Below are 15,799 nucleotides of genomic sequence, written 5' to 3'. Positions count from 1 at the left end.
ATCCTTTATTGAGTTCTTGAGATACTGGAGTCTGGGGGTAGTTCCCTGCATGAATAGTAGAGAGGCTTCTCAACCATAGCAGCCCAAGAGGAACTTGGAACAAAACCAGTCTAATAAAGGGGGTTGATCCTACTCCTAACACAAACAATCTAACATTTGAGAAGCCTTCAAAGTATTATAGAAATAAACGACTGCACAAGCAATGACTAGAAGATGTGATGATGGCCAACCTTCCCCGGAATGGGAAGAAATCCAGGTATCAAGGGTAGTTTAAGTAAAACCATTGCCAACACAATGGCAGTAGGGTGGAGCGCAAAACCACCAAATATGAAACCTGGGCTCCTATGGTTTTTTAAGGATTACTAGCCAAAATCAAGATTTATAGCATCCCATGAAGGTTATTTTAGCACTGTATCTTTTGATTTTGGGCCTGGAGGCTGGCACATACCTTTTTTGTCCTTTTGGTTCATCTGCACCTCGTGCTAGGTTTAATTTTGTTAGTTTTTCTAGACCGTTGACTAGTAGTATAGAATATTGAATATGAGGTTGCACCCTAGTTCGATCCAGGGTATGGTTATCCCCTAGTTCCATCTGAGACCCTCAAGCTGAAAGGGATAGTATGGATGATGTGTGTAACTTTCAAGAGAAAACAAGATAAATTAAAAAATGAAATTGTAGGTAAGTGGACTAAAATGGTCTAAAGTTTTGAAAATTTGGTAAAACAAGCTAAGAGGACATAATGCAAGATCACTGCAAACATTAAAAAGTATTAGAGAAACTAACAAAATTAAAATGTATAAGAAAAACCCAACCTTAAGAGTACAAAGAATCAGTTAAAATGATAGCGTCCATAAGATTCAGGGATGGCCAAGGTTGGATTTAAAAGCAGCTAAGGAATCCAATTCCTTATCAATTAAAGCAAATTTCCACATATATGCTCAGCCAGAATCTTCGTCAAGTATTCTAAAATTTCTGGCCTGTGCTTTTACCATTTGAAGGTGGTCAGTTGAGTATGCATGGATGGTACCAAAAGTTCCGAAACTCTAAAATGTCTACCAACTGCAGCAAAGTCAAATGCAATGAAATAATTCTAATACAAACATAAAAGTGATATATCTTAGCAATAGGATTACATACATGGTCCCGACAAAACTAAATCAAAACAATTCAGCAAATGCCTAAACTCAGTCATCTAATCAGGAATTACAGATTGTCAATTTACACTTCGATTGTTTTTGTACAGTCTTAAGAGTTGAAACCACCCAGGCTGGAGCTGCAGACTGTTGAATCATGAATGTAGTTGTCCTACAACCTTTATAGAAATGTGTAAGATGCAATTTCAAAGCAGAGGAGGAATTTTGGGATCTTGTGACAACTGAAATACAATGATTTCTTTAACTCCCTTGCATTTAATAGCCTTTTAACTTATGAAGTGGGCACAAGAATGGTTTGAGACCATGTCCTTGACAGAATCAAAAAATCGAATCACCGCTTATTACAAAATGAAAACCTGACAATTGCAAAGGATCCAACTAGATTGTAAAGCCTTGCTAAGTGCTGCAGACATTAATCGGTTATATTTCAGTTGATATGGCTTTCAAATTTTATTCAGAATGTATAAATTACTAGTATTAAGTATTGAATCTTTGACCAGATAATTTTATTTCCAATAGGAAAGGAAAACTCTTGTACATGTAAGCAACAACCAGATACTACATCAATGAAGATAACCAAAATGCAGTAGCAAGTGCACAATAAGGGAACGGAACACTACCATAGGCCTATATAAGCTCTCGTGAAATTTCAAGTATAGAACAAATAAGTACAACAGAAATAAACAGGCATTAAGGGTGAATTTACAGGAAGCTTTGCTTACCTAGATTTAACAAGAAATCTTAGAACTTTCTGCATGGCTCATAGAATTGTCGCATTCTGCAAAATGAGAGTAGAACTAAATGCCAGAGGAGATTATTATGATTTGTCAAGTTCTGCTACCAAATGTAGTTGGATTTGACAAATGATCACCTTCCCAAGATTTCAATATATCCTATGTTTGAAGGCTACACAACTGAGAACCGTCAGGCAGCCTACAGAAAGGCATTTTGTGAGATAACTGCAATCTAAAAGGAAGCACCAAGACTGCATAGTCCACACTCTACAACGAGATGAGTGATTGATATTCTATGAGATCAACTGCAATCTAAATGGAAACACTAAGATTGCAGAGTCCTCAATCTATAATGAGACAAGCAAATGGCATTAAATTACAGGAAATTGTCCACTACAGGACAGAGGAGAAAACTCAAACACGAGTTCAATTTCAGCAATCAATTGCTCTGGATGTTGATAAGTTGAGACTGTTCATAGATAAAAAAATATTCAGGACTGGAAGACCAGATAAGCAGAGTTCATCCTATCCTTCTGCTTCATCACAATCCCCTCTAAAATGGCATCAGAACCAAAATTGCCTGTAAATTGCCTGGGTTCTACTGGACCTGGCAACTGGAAAGATACCGTAAAAGGCCCAGGTGGGCACAAGGATTGAGTTTTCATGAAAAATGTACGTGAGTTCTTGATGACCCTTTGTTCTCCTGTTGTAGTAGTGCCTCTGATTAACACCTTTCCATCAGATTCAACCTCGCAACTGAAGTCACCTGTGTCATGAAAAATACCAAAGACAATACAGCGTTAGGAACTAACCTGTTTAATCTGAACATGTAGAAACACAAATTCATCCATCTACATCCCGCTATCCTGGAATCCACCATAATTGTATCCATTATTAATATGCCATTCAAAGGGAGAGAATTTACGTTGATCTTTCTTGACACCCGGAAGTGCTATCCGGAACAAGTATGCATCCTCGCAAATACCAATATCTACAAGCCCCACTGAAGGGCCAGCTTGACGAGCTGTTGCTGTCCCTGTAAAATCAATTGATGGTTTAATGTGATTTGAAGAGGTGTTCCATTGTTCTACAGTAGGAGCTGATGTAACCATTAACACAGCTGTACTCATATTGTCTGGGTACTTCGATCGTGACTTCTCCTCCTTTGGTCTTCTAACTGAGGCCTTTGGTGGTCTAACTGAGGCTGGCATATTTGACTTCTTTGTGGGTGCCTTTCTTCTTCTAGTCGTTTTGAGATCCTGCAGAGCATCTGCAACAGCTGCCAGTTGCCCACTATCATCAACAGCTGTGAGTGGCCTATCATCTGCAACAGCTGCCAGTGGCCTACTATCTTCAACATTTGCCTGTGCTGCTGCATTAGAATGAATTTGAGTTTGGCGGGCTTCATCTCTATCCATCCTTGGCCCATAACTATGACGGTAGTTCTGTGCCTCTTCTCTATCTAGCTTCAAATCGTTCAAGCCAGTCAGACGTTTGAACCTTTCTAAATGTTCTGGTTTTATGTATGAAATATCTGGATCATCTACGAAAATTACAGCCTCAAAGACCTTGAACCTTCTCTTAAATTTATACTGTGTATGCAATTCTGGAGGAAATATGTTTGTAAATTGTCGATCATCCTCAAGTACCTCCTTGAAAGGTGGAGCAAGATGACCTTGAAGAAACTTATACAGAGATTGGAGCTTCACTGCAGCACTTGGGTGTGCATTCCTCAAAATATAATAATATATGCTCTCAATTTCTGACAGTTTTAGGAATGAAGGTCTCAACTGATCAGAAGTATATGGAGGCAGACATTGTGCTTGTCTTTGAAAGGCTGACTTTCTTGTCACTTCATCTTTCAGATCTGGCCCAAAGTAGCTACCCGTAATAAAAACTAACAAAAATCGCTGATCATTTGATGATGCGCCAACCACTGGTTTAGGTAGATCAGCAGGTTGAGATATAAAATGACCTTGTGATACTGAATATTGTTGGATAGCGTCCATGCAATGATCATTTTCCATCATGTGCATCTCAACTTTCACAAAACTTTAGACCCCTTCCAATTTCTCTGCTTTGACGTGGAAGCATCAACCTCAACTCAACCAGATTTTGCACCTTGAAAAGGAAAACAAAAAAAGGATGTGAGTGAAATATAAACTCCATTGCAAGCGCAATAAAAATGATGTATAAATAAATTAATTTTGGAACCCTGCACATTAGCATCTCCATGTCACAAAGAAGTAAAAGAATTACCATGTACAACTCTTCCAGATCAAAGAATTACCATGTCTCCCCTTTTCCATTTGTTCAAAAGAAAGAAGTTAAATTATTGTCGATGTGATCTTTTGAGGTTTGGAATGTAGACAAAATTAAAATGAAATTTATCCACATATCAACTTATTAGTGTAACTTACCACAAGAAATGCTGTGTGATTCTCCTGTATATATATATATATATATATATAAGTTGGAACGGACAAGAAAAAGGGGCCAACCCTGTCATACATAGAGGCTCTTGAACACTTCAATATGCCTTCGAATTTTCTCTGTATATATTTATGCATCCTGGAACAACTCTCGTCTATAACTTAGAAGCCTCTAAAGAAGTCATTATTTTTCATTTTGAACTTCAAACATAGAGATACTCATTGTAATTCTTCAGAGAAGATCATTAGAATCTGGTTAAACTTTGCCTCTTTTGAGTTGAGATATAGCCAAACAAAAACCAATGATTCCAAGACATCTCAACAATGAACAGTCCAGGACATAAATAACTGTTTAATAGTTTCTCCTTCCCTAAAATTTCATAAGGCTTGGCAATACAAACTCAAATTTATTAACCTGATCCTAATTTTGATAACTCTAATCTTTTCATTGACTTGAGATGATAGCCCTAATACATTGGCATGTACGTCCACATGACAAGTACTGCATAGCCTATCTTCAGTCCCAATCTACAATAAGTATAAAACAAATTAGAAAATAATCCAATCCATGCATGTGATCGTTTCATAAAAAGAGATTACATGACATGCCATGTTCTACAGAAGCTACATTCTCCACGATGTTATATTCACGTACTATTCCATTGTTTCCCTTTATATTTCCTCCATGTCCTACACATACAAAAATCTCACCATCGAAATTGTTCAAGAAATGCTAGCAGTGCCTATGATAAAAGGATTGCACTCCATGAGCTGCCTTACAATCCTTGAGAAAACATAATACCAATCTGATGGTTCATTGGAGAGCATTAATTCTCTCCATGTTAAATCTCTATTCGGGAGTTTAAAACAAAATCCCTAGAATGAGTTGTGATCCTCCTCTAATGACAATAATTTCAATGTTCCATCCAACTGTACACTTAAGATGTGCACCCCAAAAAAGCTGCACCCTTAAATAAGGTCATCTCATTTGTGTAATAACACTCACCAACCTTAAAGTTCAGAAGCTTAAGCTGAAACCAACATCCTTCACTTTTCAATAATGCCTTCTTCCCCTCTCCCTCACATATCTCTCCCTCCTCCCCCCTTGCAAGCCATGACTCCTTTCCTTCTCCCTCAAAACCTCCTCCACCCACAACCCCTCCCCCTCCCCCTCCCCCACCAACCCCACCCAACACCTCATTCCCCCTATGCCCACAACACCCCCACCTAACAAGCCCCCCTCACCCATGTACTATTTAGTATTATCCACTTCAACAAAGAGTTTGTAATTATCTTCCTTCCTCGGCTTCTCATCCCTCAATAGAGCCTTAGCCAAATATGAGATTCTCGCTACAGCTCTTTTGTTTCGAGCACTGCTCTTGATCCTTACCTGATTTCATCAAGCAATCCACCTGTGCCCCCTTTCTCTTGGTTCTTGCCCCATGAAGACCTCCACCATTCTCGCAAAACTTTGTGGCAAACCCTTGCGCCTTTTCCCCAAGCATAGTGTTCTCCCTCATATCTAAACCCCTAGTGCATGTTCTTTCATATATTCTCCCTTTATGATAATCCTACGCAAGACCCCATCCATACTCCACTTCCCCCAACACCACCCCCACCCCCAAACACCAACTTGTTGTCCTATAATAACATCAATAGCACAATGAAAGTCATGAGCACAAGTAGGGCAACTAATGAGGAAGGCATCCAAACTGAGTTCCTTAGGCATGGCTTTTGCTCCCTTGAATCCCACATTGTTGATCTATTTACTCATGTTGTTTACTCTAGTTTCCCAAGGTTATGGTTTTTACTACTATAACTCCCACATTGTTGATCTATTTAACCATGTTGTTTCTAGTTTCCCAAGGTTTTCCATGAGCTTGGTCCCAACTCCCAACATATCATCCACCTAATTTTCAAATCGAGGCTAGCTCAAATCCCAACAATTATTGAACCAGCATGATTGAACATACCCTTTTCAATCTCTATCCTATAATTCTTCACTTGCAACTCTCACATTGGCCCTTTTTTGTGACCTTCAACAATTGTCAATCAACCTAGGTAAAACCAAGGTTATTGTCTTCAATGGGTCGAAAAATATCTTCTCAAACTATCACTTCTTCCTCATACGGCAAGATCAAGATCACCATTGCCTATATATACTTGGGGATACAATTCGCAGGGCCCCATTTCAGTTTGAGGCATGCACTTCAACCTCAGGTCAACAAGGGCTATGGGTCCTTAACTCTACTCGAGAGACAATGTTTCTGGCACAATTGCTAAGAAATAGTGTACAATGTCTCTCATGACTCCATCAATTGACCCATTATTCATTACAAGTCAAAGGTTTGGGGGCCTTCTTTGCTCAATTCAAACTAGGCTATTATTGAGAGGGTTCAGACTCTAGAGCCTTCTACTTTTGTAATATTCCTAATGGAAATATACAATGTTAAACAAAGCAAACATAGCAGAAACTCATACAAAACTTTACAACATATTTAACAACCATAAATCTCCATGAATTGCGTTGATCTGAGCCATTTTATTAATAAATAAGAGGTTACGATGTGGTATTGGAAAGAGTGCACCTGGGCTTGCTCAAGGCAAGCTAGCTAAGCCCAAATGAACAATAAGAAATCCCTCTCAAATCTGTTGCTGCTCTCTCCTAGCTTTGCGCTGAAACTACCCAAAAAATATGTTGTTGGCTGCAAAGAACTATTGTTATGGCCTCCTTAGGTGCTCAGAAAATTCAAGGAAATTAACCCCAGGCTCTCCACCAATAACCCACAAAAACCCATGAAGGAATTGGCCAAATGTTGAACTTGAAATTTCGGCCCAATTTTCCCCTAACTCCTCTCACTGCTAGCTAAGTTGGGGACCCTGTTTGACTTTTCAAATCTACTCAGAAAATTCTGCCGAATTAATCTTGGCCTCTCCTCAATAAACCCACAAAAACGCAGAAAGGGTTTGTCCTAGTTTTGATGCTCCAAAATTGACCCCCAACTACTTGGCCCTCCTCCACAAATAGAAGATGTAACTTGTAGCAAATGTTGTGTTTGTTGCTCCGCCAAAATGTTGGAAAAGACCCACAACACTTCCCTAAACTCCACCTCAATTTTCAGCCCCTAACTCCCTTCACTCAACCTCCCATCATGCCTCCTCCAAGAACTGCACAGTCCCTATGATGTTGTTGCCAATCCTCTCCACAAACTCACACTCCTTGTTGCTGGTACAAACTGGTATAGGTAGGACTCCCTCCTTGGACTGGCATTCAAAGTCCACCGAAGCAAGGGTTGAGATCTCTGCTTGAAGACACTCGTGTGCTAAACAACACTGCAGACTTGGCTTCAGCTCAAGCGTGCTATGTCAAAGACACAATTTCTGAATAGATGATTGAATGACCAAAATGAGTGTCTCTTGCTCTATTTATCAAAGAGCCTCCAAGATGCCCATGTGGGCCCAGCTCGACTTTCCCCCACCAACTTCGCTCCAATGAGAGTGTGTTGCCCATGTGGGCCGCAATTTTCTATGAGTGGCCCCCACATACCACTAGTGGCTCGATTTTCTCCTCCATCCTCTAATGTTTGGGCTCACATTTGATCAAAAATACATGTGGGGCCTCTAAACCCACACTTCCTAAGTGCTAATGTGAATCAATTCAAAACTGGCCAAAAATTAAAATTTCCCTCAGCTTCCCTTAGCAATGTTGCTAAGTGGGAATATCACAGTCCTCCCCACCAAAAATTGCTTGTCCTCAAGCAATGTCTGAACAAGCATCCTCTCTAGTTGTTGCTCCGCAATTTCATTGCAAATTGTGCCAGGGTCCCAAATGTGCCACTGAATCATCCCTGACCACTACACTGTCCTGTCATGAAAGAATCCTTTAATACCACGATCCCAGGCCATCTTGTCCAACATGAAGCTCCCCTCGCTCCACTCACTACCCTGCTCGATGCAAGTACCAGAAGTCCCCTGCTACATCAGTGACTCGCTAAAGCCCAATGGAAGACTTGCATGATCCCCCCCTGTAGTAGCCAGCTCATCCCTAAAGGTTATTGAGTTGTGAAAAGTTGTGATGCTCTGGTTCCCTGCTAGTCACACAGCATTGCCACCATGCTGATGTTGCGCTACTCTGACTATGACATACTCCCCATCGTGCACGGACTGTATCCTCCCCTCCTGAGGCCTAGTGGTGAAAAATCTATGAGAGCCAAGCTCATCTTGCTCGAGCATCTCCATGATGCCAATATCTACCCCTCCACTGCCAATTTCAACCCTGAGCCATAACAGGACAAGTCTGCCTCACCATGCAGTGGAGGTCTTAGTGATCCCCCATGTGTCAAACCCAAAGTGAACTGGATCATCCTCTTCCATGACCCTTCTCATCACAAAGTGGAGTGATCCACCCGCCAACCGGATCCCTGGATCCCCCAAACATACGAGGAGCTCATAACTCCCACTCCTCACAAGATGTCACTGCGTAACGTTGTTACCTACTAGAACCCATCAGGCCCTCATCTCTGACCCCTGTATGTATCCCTTGGGTGGACCCCAAGTATCAGGAGTATGTCCTACACATGTGAACCTACCCTTCTCATGCCAGACCACGTAGAGAAATCCGCTATCCCAACTCTCGAAGATACCCCTAGACACTATTCGGAGTTTGGGTACCCTCCTGAAGACAAAGTCTACCATCTACCGTCTGCCTCACAATGCAGTGGAGGTCTTAGTGATCCCCCATGTGTCAAACCCAAAGTGAACTGGATCATCCTCTTCCATGACCCTTCTCATCACAAAGTGGAGTGATCCACCCGCCAACCGAATCCCTGGATCCCCCAAACATACAAGGAGCTCATAACTCCCACTCCTCACAAGATGTCACTGCGTAACGTCGTTGCCTACTCGAACCCATCAGGCCCTCATCTCTGACCCCTGTATGTATCCCTTGGGTGGACCCCAAGTATCAGGAGTATGTCCTACACATGCGAACCTACCCTTCTCCTGCCAGACCACGCAGAGAAATCTGCTATCCCAACTCCTGACGATACACCTAGACACTATTCGGAGTTTGGGTACCCTCCTGAAGACAAAGTCTACCATCTACCGTCCCTCAAGTGTGAGCTCAGGGGTGGAACATATGCTACCTTGACTATCAACCACGCCATCCCTAAGCCTGTATCCAACAACTCGTGCACCTACCAAGGGTCTCAACTGGAGAGTCTCCTCCCAGCTCATGACACGCAGTGTCTCATCCAACTGTCTAGGGTGAGCCTCCCATGCCCTGTTGCCTGAATGGAGAGTGTCAAGGGGAAACAACCAAACACTCTGTGACTGTAAGCAACACTGGAGGATGATGGGCAGGTATGTCCCAAAGGGTATGATCAAAAGTCTGTCGGAATGCTCAAGAGTGATCCTACGGACGACACTCTCTCTGCCTCGGATCTATTGATAACTCCCTCGAATCCCTGTCTGCGTCGAGGCACCAGTCACTCCCCGCGTGTACTCAATGTGATGTAAGGCACTCCTACTCCACAATGTGATCCAACACACTTCAGTATACCACCATGCATCTCCATGTCCACCTGTATTCCACTACTCAATACTAGATGCTTCCACACATCCCTAGATGTGATGGCCTAGAGTTGTGTCTCTACGTGTCGGCCTACACCTAATCGGTATCATCACCTCCACCATCACATCACTATACCCGTCGATGAATGGATCTTCACTCCAAATCCCCCCTAAGGGATCCGAGAAGTGAATCTCCCTATGTGTCAACAGTGATGCTACCACTGCACTGCTCCTCTGCGTCCTCTGTGCTACTGCTAGGTCATCTATACCATCCATGTTGTAGTCGATCGGCATATCTAGGAAATGATAGGTAGTCCCACCCTGATCCCAATGCTAGTCTAGGCTTTCGGTATCCCTAATGCCTGGAACCTCCTGTTGAGCTACATCCAGGTCCACCACCATCTCCATAGCCCACTCCACAAGGTACCAACTCAGAATCTCTCGCCATCCAACCCCAAGAGAGGGATCGAATGCACGAGCTCCTGAACATAGAACAACCCCAACATGTGGATATTGCAATCTGTGCAACTTCGATCGTCTCATCCCGCTACCCAGCTCAACACATGAGATCTGACTAGATAGCTTTGTCTCTCTCTCTCCAATGGGTAAAGGTGACCCAACAGTACTGCTAACTTGGTCATCCCCTTTGGTATGCCTAGACAACTCTACCTCTCTCAATCCAATGCGTAGGGATGGGCTGATAACGCGATAGATCCTGTCAGTGCACCTCTAAAGCAAACTATGTTGAAATACCAATGTGTGGTCTCTATGTTGCCCCTCATCAATGGCTAGCCCAAAGGATCATTGCACATCCTCCTCCATCATGAGATCAACATGATCCTCCAACTGCTCCTCCATAGACAACCCAACATGCAAGATATGCTCACCAGTCAGTTGTAGGTGACTGTCATCCGGCAACTCTGTCATAGATCTGGATGCCCCTGTACCTATTGGCTCCTCATCAACAATGGAGATGTCTCCCGGCACCTCATCAATGGATACCTCAACAACGGATGGCATCTCATCAACGAGTGTATGCTCAACTGTCTCCTTGCCAACCATGGCTCCTTGAACTACTCTCTCGTCTTCTTCCTTAATCCTCCTCATCATCCCCGCAAAATTCCACTGAATCTCCATTGGTTTGTGCATGCCTCTTAGTTCACAGAACTCCCAAAAAGAGAGGGACGCCTGAATGCCATGACCCAATGATTGGTATGCCCTCCAGTTTGCTCCCAATAACTCCACATCAGTTGCAATCATGTCCGGATTCCCAATTGTGGAATGAATCAACTTCTCCCCCACATCAATCATCATTTGTTGCATCCTAATCACCTCATTCAAGGTTACCGCCATGTTGTTTGATTCTAACCTTTCTTTGGATCCCATGATTTCTTAGTTTCTTTTTTTTGGTCTTGTCATAGAACGAAGGGTTTCCCACAGGCTGAGCCAAGATTATGGCTCTGATACCACTATAATATTCCTAATGGAAATATACAATGTTAAACAAGCAAACATAGCAGAAACTCATACAAAAATTTACAACACATTTAACAACCAGAAATCTCCATGAACTGCGTTGATCTAAGCCATTTTATTAGTAAATAAGAGGGTACAATGTAGTGTTGGAAAGAGAGCTTGGGCTTGCTCAAGGCAAGCTAGCTAAGCCCAAATGAACAATAAGAAATCCCTCTCAAATTTGTTCCTCCTCTCTCCTGGCTTTGCGCTATAACTACCCAAAAAATATGTTGTTGGCTGCAAAGAACTGTTGTTAGGGCCTCCTCAAGTGCTCAGAAAATTCCGGGAAATTAACCCCAAGCTTTCCACCAATAACCCACAAAACCCCACGAAGGAATTGGCCAAATGTTGACCTTGGAATTTCTGCCCAATTTTCCCCTCGCTCCTCTAGCTGCTGGCTGAGTTGATGCCCCTGTTTGACTCCTCAAATCTGCGCAGAAAATTCTGCTGAATTAATCTTGGCCTCTCCTTAATAACCCCAGAAAAAATCCAGAAAGGGTTTGTCCTAGTTTTGACACTCCAAAATTGACCCCCAACTACTTGGCCCTCCTCCACAACCAGAAGATGTAACCTGTAGCAAATGTTGTGTTTGTTGCTCCGCCAAAACGCTAGAAAAGACCCACAACACTTCCCCGGATTCCACCTCAAGTTTCAGCCCCTAACTCCCTTCACTCATCAACCTCCAAGCGTGCCTCCTCCAAGCACTGCACAATCCCTATGATGTTGTTGCCAATCATCTCCACAAACTCGCACTCCTTGTTGCTAATACGAACTGGTATAGGTAGGACTCCCTCCTTGGGTTGGCACTTGAAGTCCACCAAAGTAAGGATTGAGATCTCTGCTCAGAGACACTCATATGCGAAACAGCGTTGCAGACTTTGCTTTAGCTCAAGCGTGCTATGTCAAAAGACAATTTCTGAATAGATGAATGAATGACCAAAATGAGTGCCTCTTGCTCTATTTATCAAAGAGCCTCCAAGATGCCCATGTGGGCCCAGCTCGACTTTCCCCCACCAACTTCACTCCAATGAGAGTGTGTTGCCCATGTGGGCCCAACTCGACTTTCCCCCACCAACTTCGCTCCAATGGGAGTGTGTTGCCCATGTGGGCCGCAATTTTCTATGAGTGGCCCCCCAATACCACTAGTGGCTCGATTTTCTCCTCCATCCTCTAATGTTTGGGCTCACATTTGATCAAAAATACATATGGGGCCTCTAAACCCACACTTTCTAAGCGCTAATGTGAATCAATTCAAATTGGCCAAAAACTGATATTTCCCTTAGCAATGTTGCTAAGTGGGAATATCACAACTTTGATGCATGATCAAATGCGAACAAACACTTACTCAACCCATTGTTCATGTAAAGTTTGGTGCATGTCCCCTTTGTCTTGAAACTATACATTGCTTTGGCTACCAACCCCCCCCCCAACAAGCACAATGTTGGTTTGCAAGGGTCTCCTATCTTTTGGATTCTATTGGTATTTCAATGAACAAACTGCTCCTATTCAAATACTCCCTCAATGCACCTCTTACCCACCAGAAAGGTGTTCAACAGGATTACTCAAAACAACATTTATAGGCAATTCAAGAAAGTCACTCGGATGAACCCACCAAGTGAGTTATGTCCAAAGATAGCCCTCAATCCAAAGCATTACATGGAATCAAGGGATGGCCTCATTGTCTAACCTCTATACATGTGTCATTACTAGAATCATGCTCTTTGCATTCCCTTGGTCCAATTCAAAGTGGGTTCACATAAATTGTGGGTGGAGAGCCCAAACACCTACTTAACTACTTGATATAAGTTATATGTTGTTTTCCAATTCTCCTCTCTAAGATATTTTTATTGCTATATGCTAATTGCCGCTACATCCTTAAGCTTCATGCTTCACTTTGATGGTGACTATTAGGTGGGTAACCCATAAGAGAATTTTTTTTCTCCTCATTTAGCAATCAACCTACCAACAACCCTATGATGGCCCACAAATAACTTTACATCAGAGCTCTCCACTTATGCTCCAGTCAGTGCTCTCTCTCATTTGACAAGCTTCTTGAATGAAGGTGAGTCATCTATCAAAGGTACACTAACCATTCTTGTAATCATGTGCTTTCATTTAATGTTTTGGGGAATACTAATATGGATCACAAATCAAGTTGGAAGATTGATCGATCTTGATTGTATCCTTGTTCCCATGCTTCACCTAGAAGGTTATCCTTTACCCCTAGTCCAATTTGACCTCCCCTAAGGTCTTTCCTTTGGGAGGGGCACTGATAGGAGGCATCAATCGAAGTAGCATGCCCAAGGTACCCCATATTTACCACATTCCATGTTTCCCTTATTATCCACATTCATTCTTTGGGTTGATTTTCATTTGTCATTGGGGTTGGCACCTTATATCCTCATCTTTGTCAGGGCCCAAAAATTTTCCCCAAGAGGTTGATGCAGCTAAAAGAACGATAAAAGCATATATAGCCATAATTAAACAAAGGAAAAAGGCAAAATATAGCTGGGACATAGTAAGCATGTGGGAAAAAGCCTAGCATGAGCTTTATCACCTTCATTAGCCATCACCCAGTTCTGTAGCATTCCATGTTACATCTAAAAAGAACTCTTGAATGTCCCAACCTTGATGAGAAATAAATTGCTACATCTTTAAGGGGTACTGGAAAAGTACAAAGCAAGCTTGAACTCCTAAGTTATGCACAAAAGAAAGATAAATCATCAAAGTAAAAGGCGCACCGAAGGGGTGAAAAAAGTAGGCCGAGGAAAGGGGTAATTTGTGCCTCCACGATTTCTCCCTCTTCTCATTATAGTACTCATAGATGTTGGACCTCCTCTAGCCGATAGCATGGCTATGGCCATCTTCCTTGAAGTCTTGCCCACTCGATCACCATCATTATCACATGCACATATAGATTGATGGGTCTACATGTGATATGTCCTTCCCCTTAGGGAGTGGAAGCACCTAATAGGGCTAGAGGTATGACCATCCCTATCACAAGTGTGATAACTTGCCTACAAACCCTAATCTAGAAAGACATTGGAAGGCAATTTTTGTGTGAACTATTTTTATGCCCCTAAAATTGAGAATGGCTCACAATGATACCTTAATGGTTTTTGTCCCTAACGATGTTGATCTCACTTGATCTTAAGGGTATGTTTTAGATGGGTTCATCACTCATGCAACAAAGATCCTTTTGAAGGATACTTGACACTATCCAACACCTTTCAAAGGACATTTTACCCATTGTTGAGAATAGAGATGACCTTGTAGCCCCAACATTTCCCTCATGAGATAGACGTTGGACCTTGACAAGATTCCACATGGTTGTATGCTTGTTGATACACCTCCAAACGCTGAAACATTGTACCAAGAAGCCAAGGCAATGGCTTGTTTTATGATGTGCCCAAATGGAACCAAGATGCCCCCAGGTTGGCCTTGACCCTGCTTAATGGACGTTGCCTTGTTCCAGAGACCAGATGAGGATGGTTATCACTGAGATGACATGGGAGGGTTAGTGCAACCTACCCATGTGCCAACGCTTACCTTAGAGTATACCAAATCACCCCCATGTGCCCTAGCAAGGTAATGTGAGCCTTCTTGGAGATGACATCATGGTGTAGGAGTTATTTGGAGATATACCTATGCACTTTTATGATTTATTGGAGTAAGGAACACTCATGAACCTCTTTGTCACTTGCTTGATGGAGATTGACCATTTTGAGAGGATGACATCATCATGGAGAGCCTTTATTCCCACACGTGTGGGCTATTTTGATGTATTTATCATGTTTTGAAGCTATTTTAAGGTCGGTTTGTGACCTTTAGGCCTAGTTGAATGCTCAAGTAAGCTTTTAGGGATTTTACTTGTAAATTAATGAAAAATAACTTGGTTAGCCACATATAAATATAGGGGAATCACTTTCATTTTGAATTATCACATTTCACATCACTTCTCTCTCTTTTAAGAAGTGCACACTAGCTCTCTTGTTCTTTTCTCTTGGATGCAATGTGATCTTGGTGGAGCGGATTGTCCTGGAAGGGATATTTTCAATGTTCCACCAAGGTTCCAGGACAAGGAAGCGAGGGAGCGAGGATACTCGGAGCGGCCTATGCAAAAGCTCCCCACCAATTTTAAGGAAACGTGGGGGGACGTCAGAGTCTTAAAAACTTATAAATATAAAATATAATTTATAAATCGATGAATCATATCACTGAAACAAATTTAAAACGAAAACTTAAAAGCTGCAAAGCATGATCATTGATATGAATATCATTATCATATAAATTATAAAAGTCAATAAAAAAAAATCAATAATTAACAGTTTTGCCTTAAAAATCAATAATTTCTCCTAATGCCAACACTGAACAGCTTTTAGAACATCACTTT

The 15,799-nt window shown here is 42.1% G+C and overlaps 1 protein-coding gene across 5 annotated transcripts in view; it reads right to left on the bottom strand.

Annotated features, from left to right (window-relative positions):
* Positions 1-1,946: 1,946 nt before the first annotated feature.
* LOC149265710 (increased DNA methylation 2-like) overlaps positions 1,947-15,799 on the bottom strand; it is a 106,769-nt gene continuing 92,916 nt past the window's right edge. For all 5 annotated transcript variants that reach the window (XM_089429706.1, XM_089429714.1, XM_089429718.1 and 2 more), the window contains exons 2-3: positions 2,814-4,009; positions 1,947-2,654 (exon numbers count right to left, since the gene is read on the bottom strand). In XM_089429706.1, the coding sequence (XP_089285832.1) occupies positions 2,380-2,654; positions 2,814-3,924 (1,386 nt within the window). In that variant the 5' untranslated portion in view covers positions 3,925-4,009 and the 3' untranslated portion in view covers positions 1,947-2,379. The remainder of the gene's footprint in view (positions 2,655-2,813; positions 4,010-15,799) is intronic.

This window comes from Pinus tabuliformis, chromosome 6 (assembly GCF_031772625.1).
Source record: "Pinus tabuliformis cultivar Carrire ecotype Pingquan chromosome 6, CPIR1, whole genome shotgun sequence".
NCBI classification, from domain to species: Eukaryota; Viridiplantae; Streptophyta; class Pinopsida; order Pinales; family Pinaceae; genus Pinus; species Pinus tabuliformis.
Note: the sequence above shows the minus strand (reverse complement) of the source record. Positions and strands in the feature narration are given on the sequence as shown.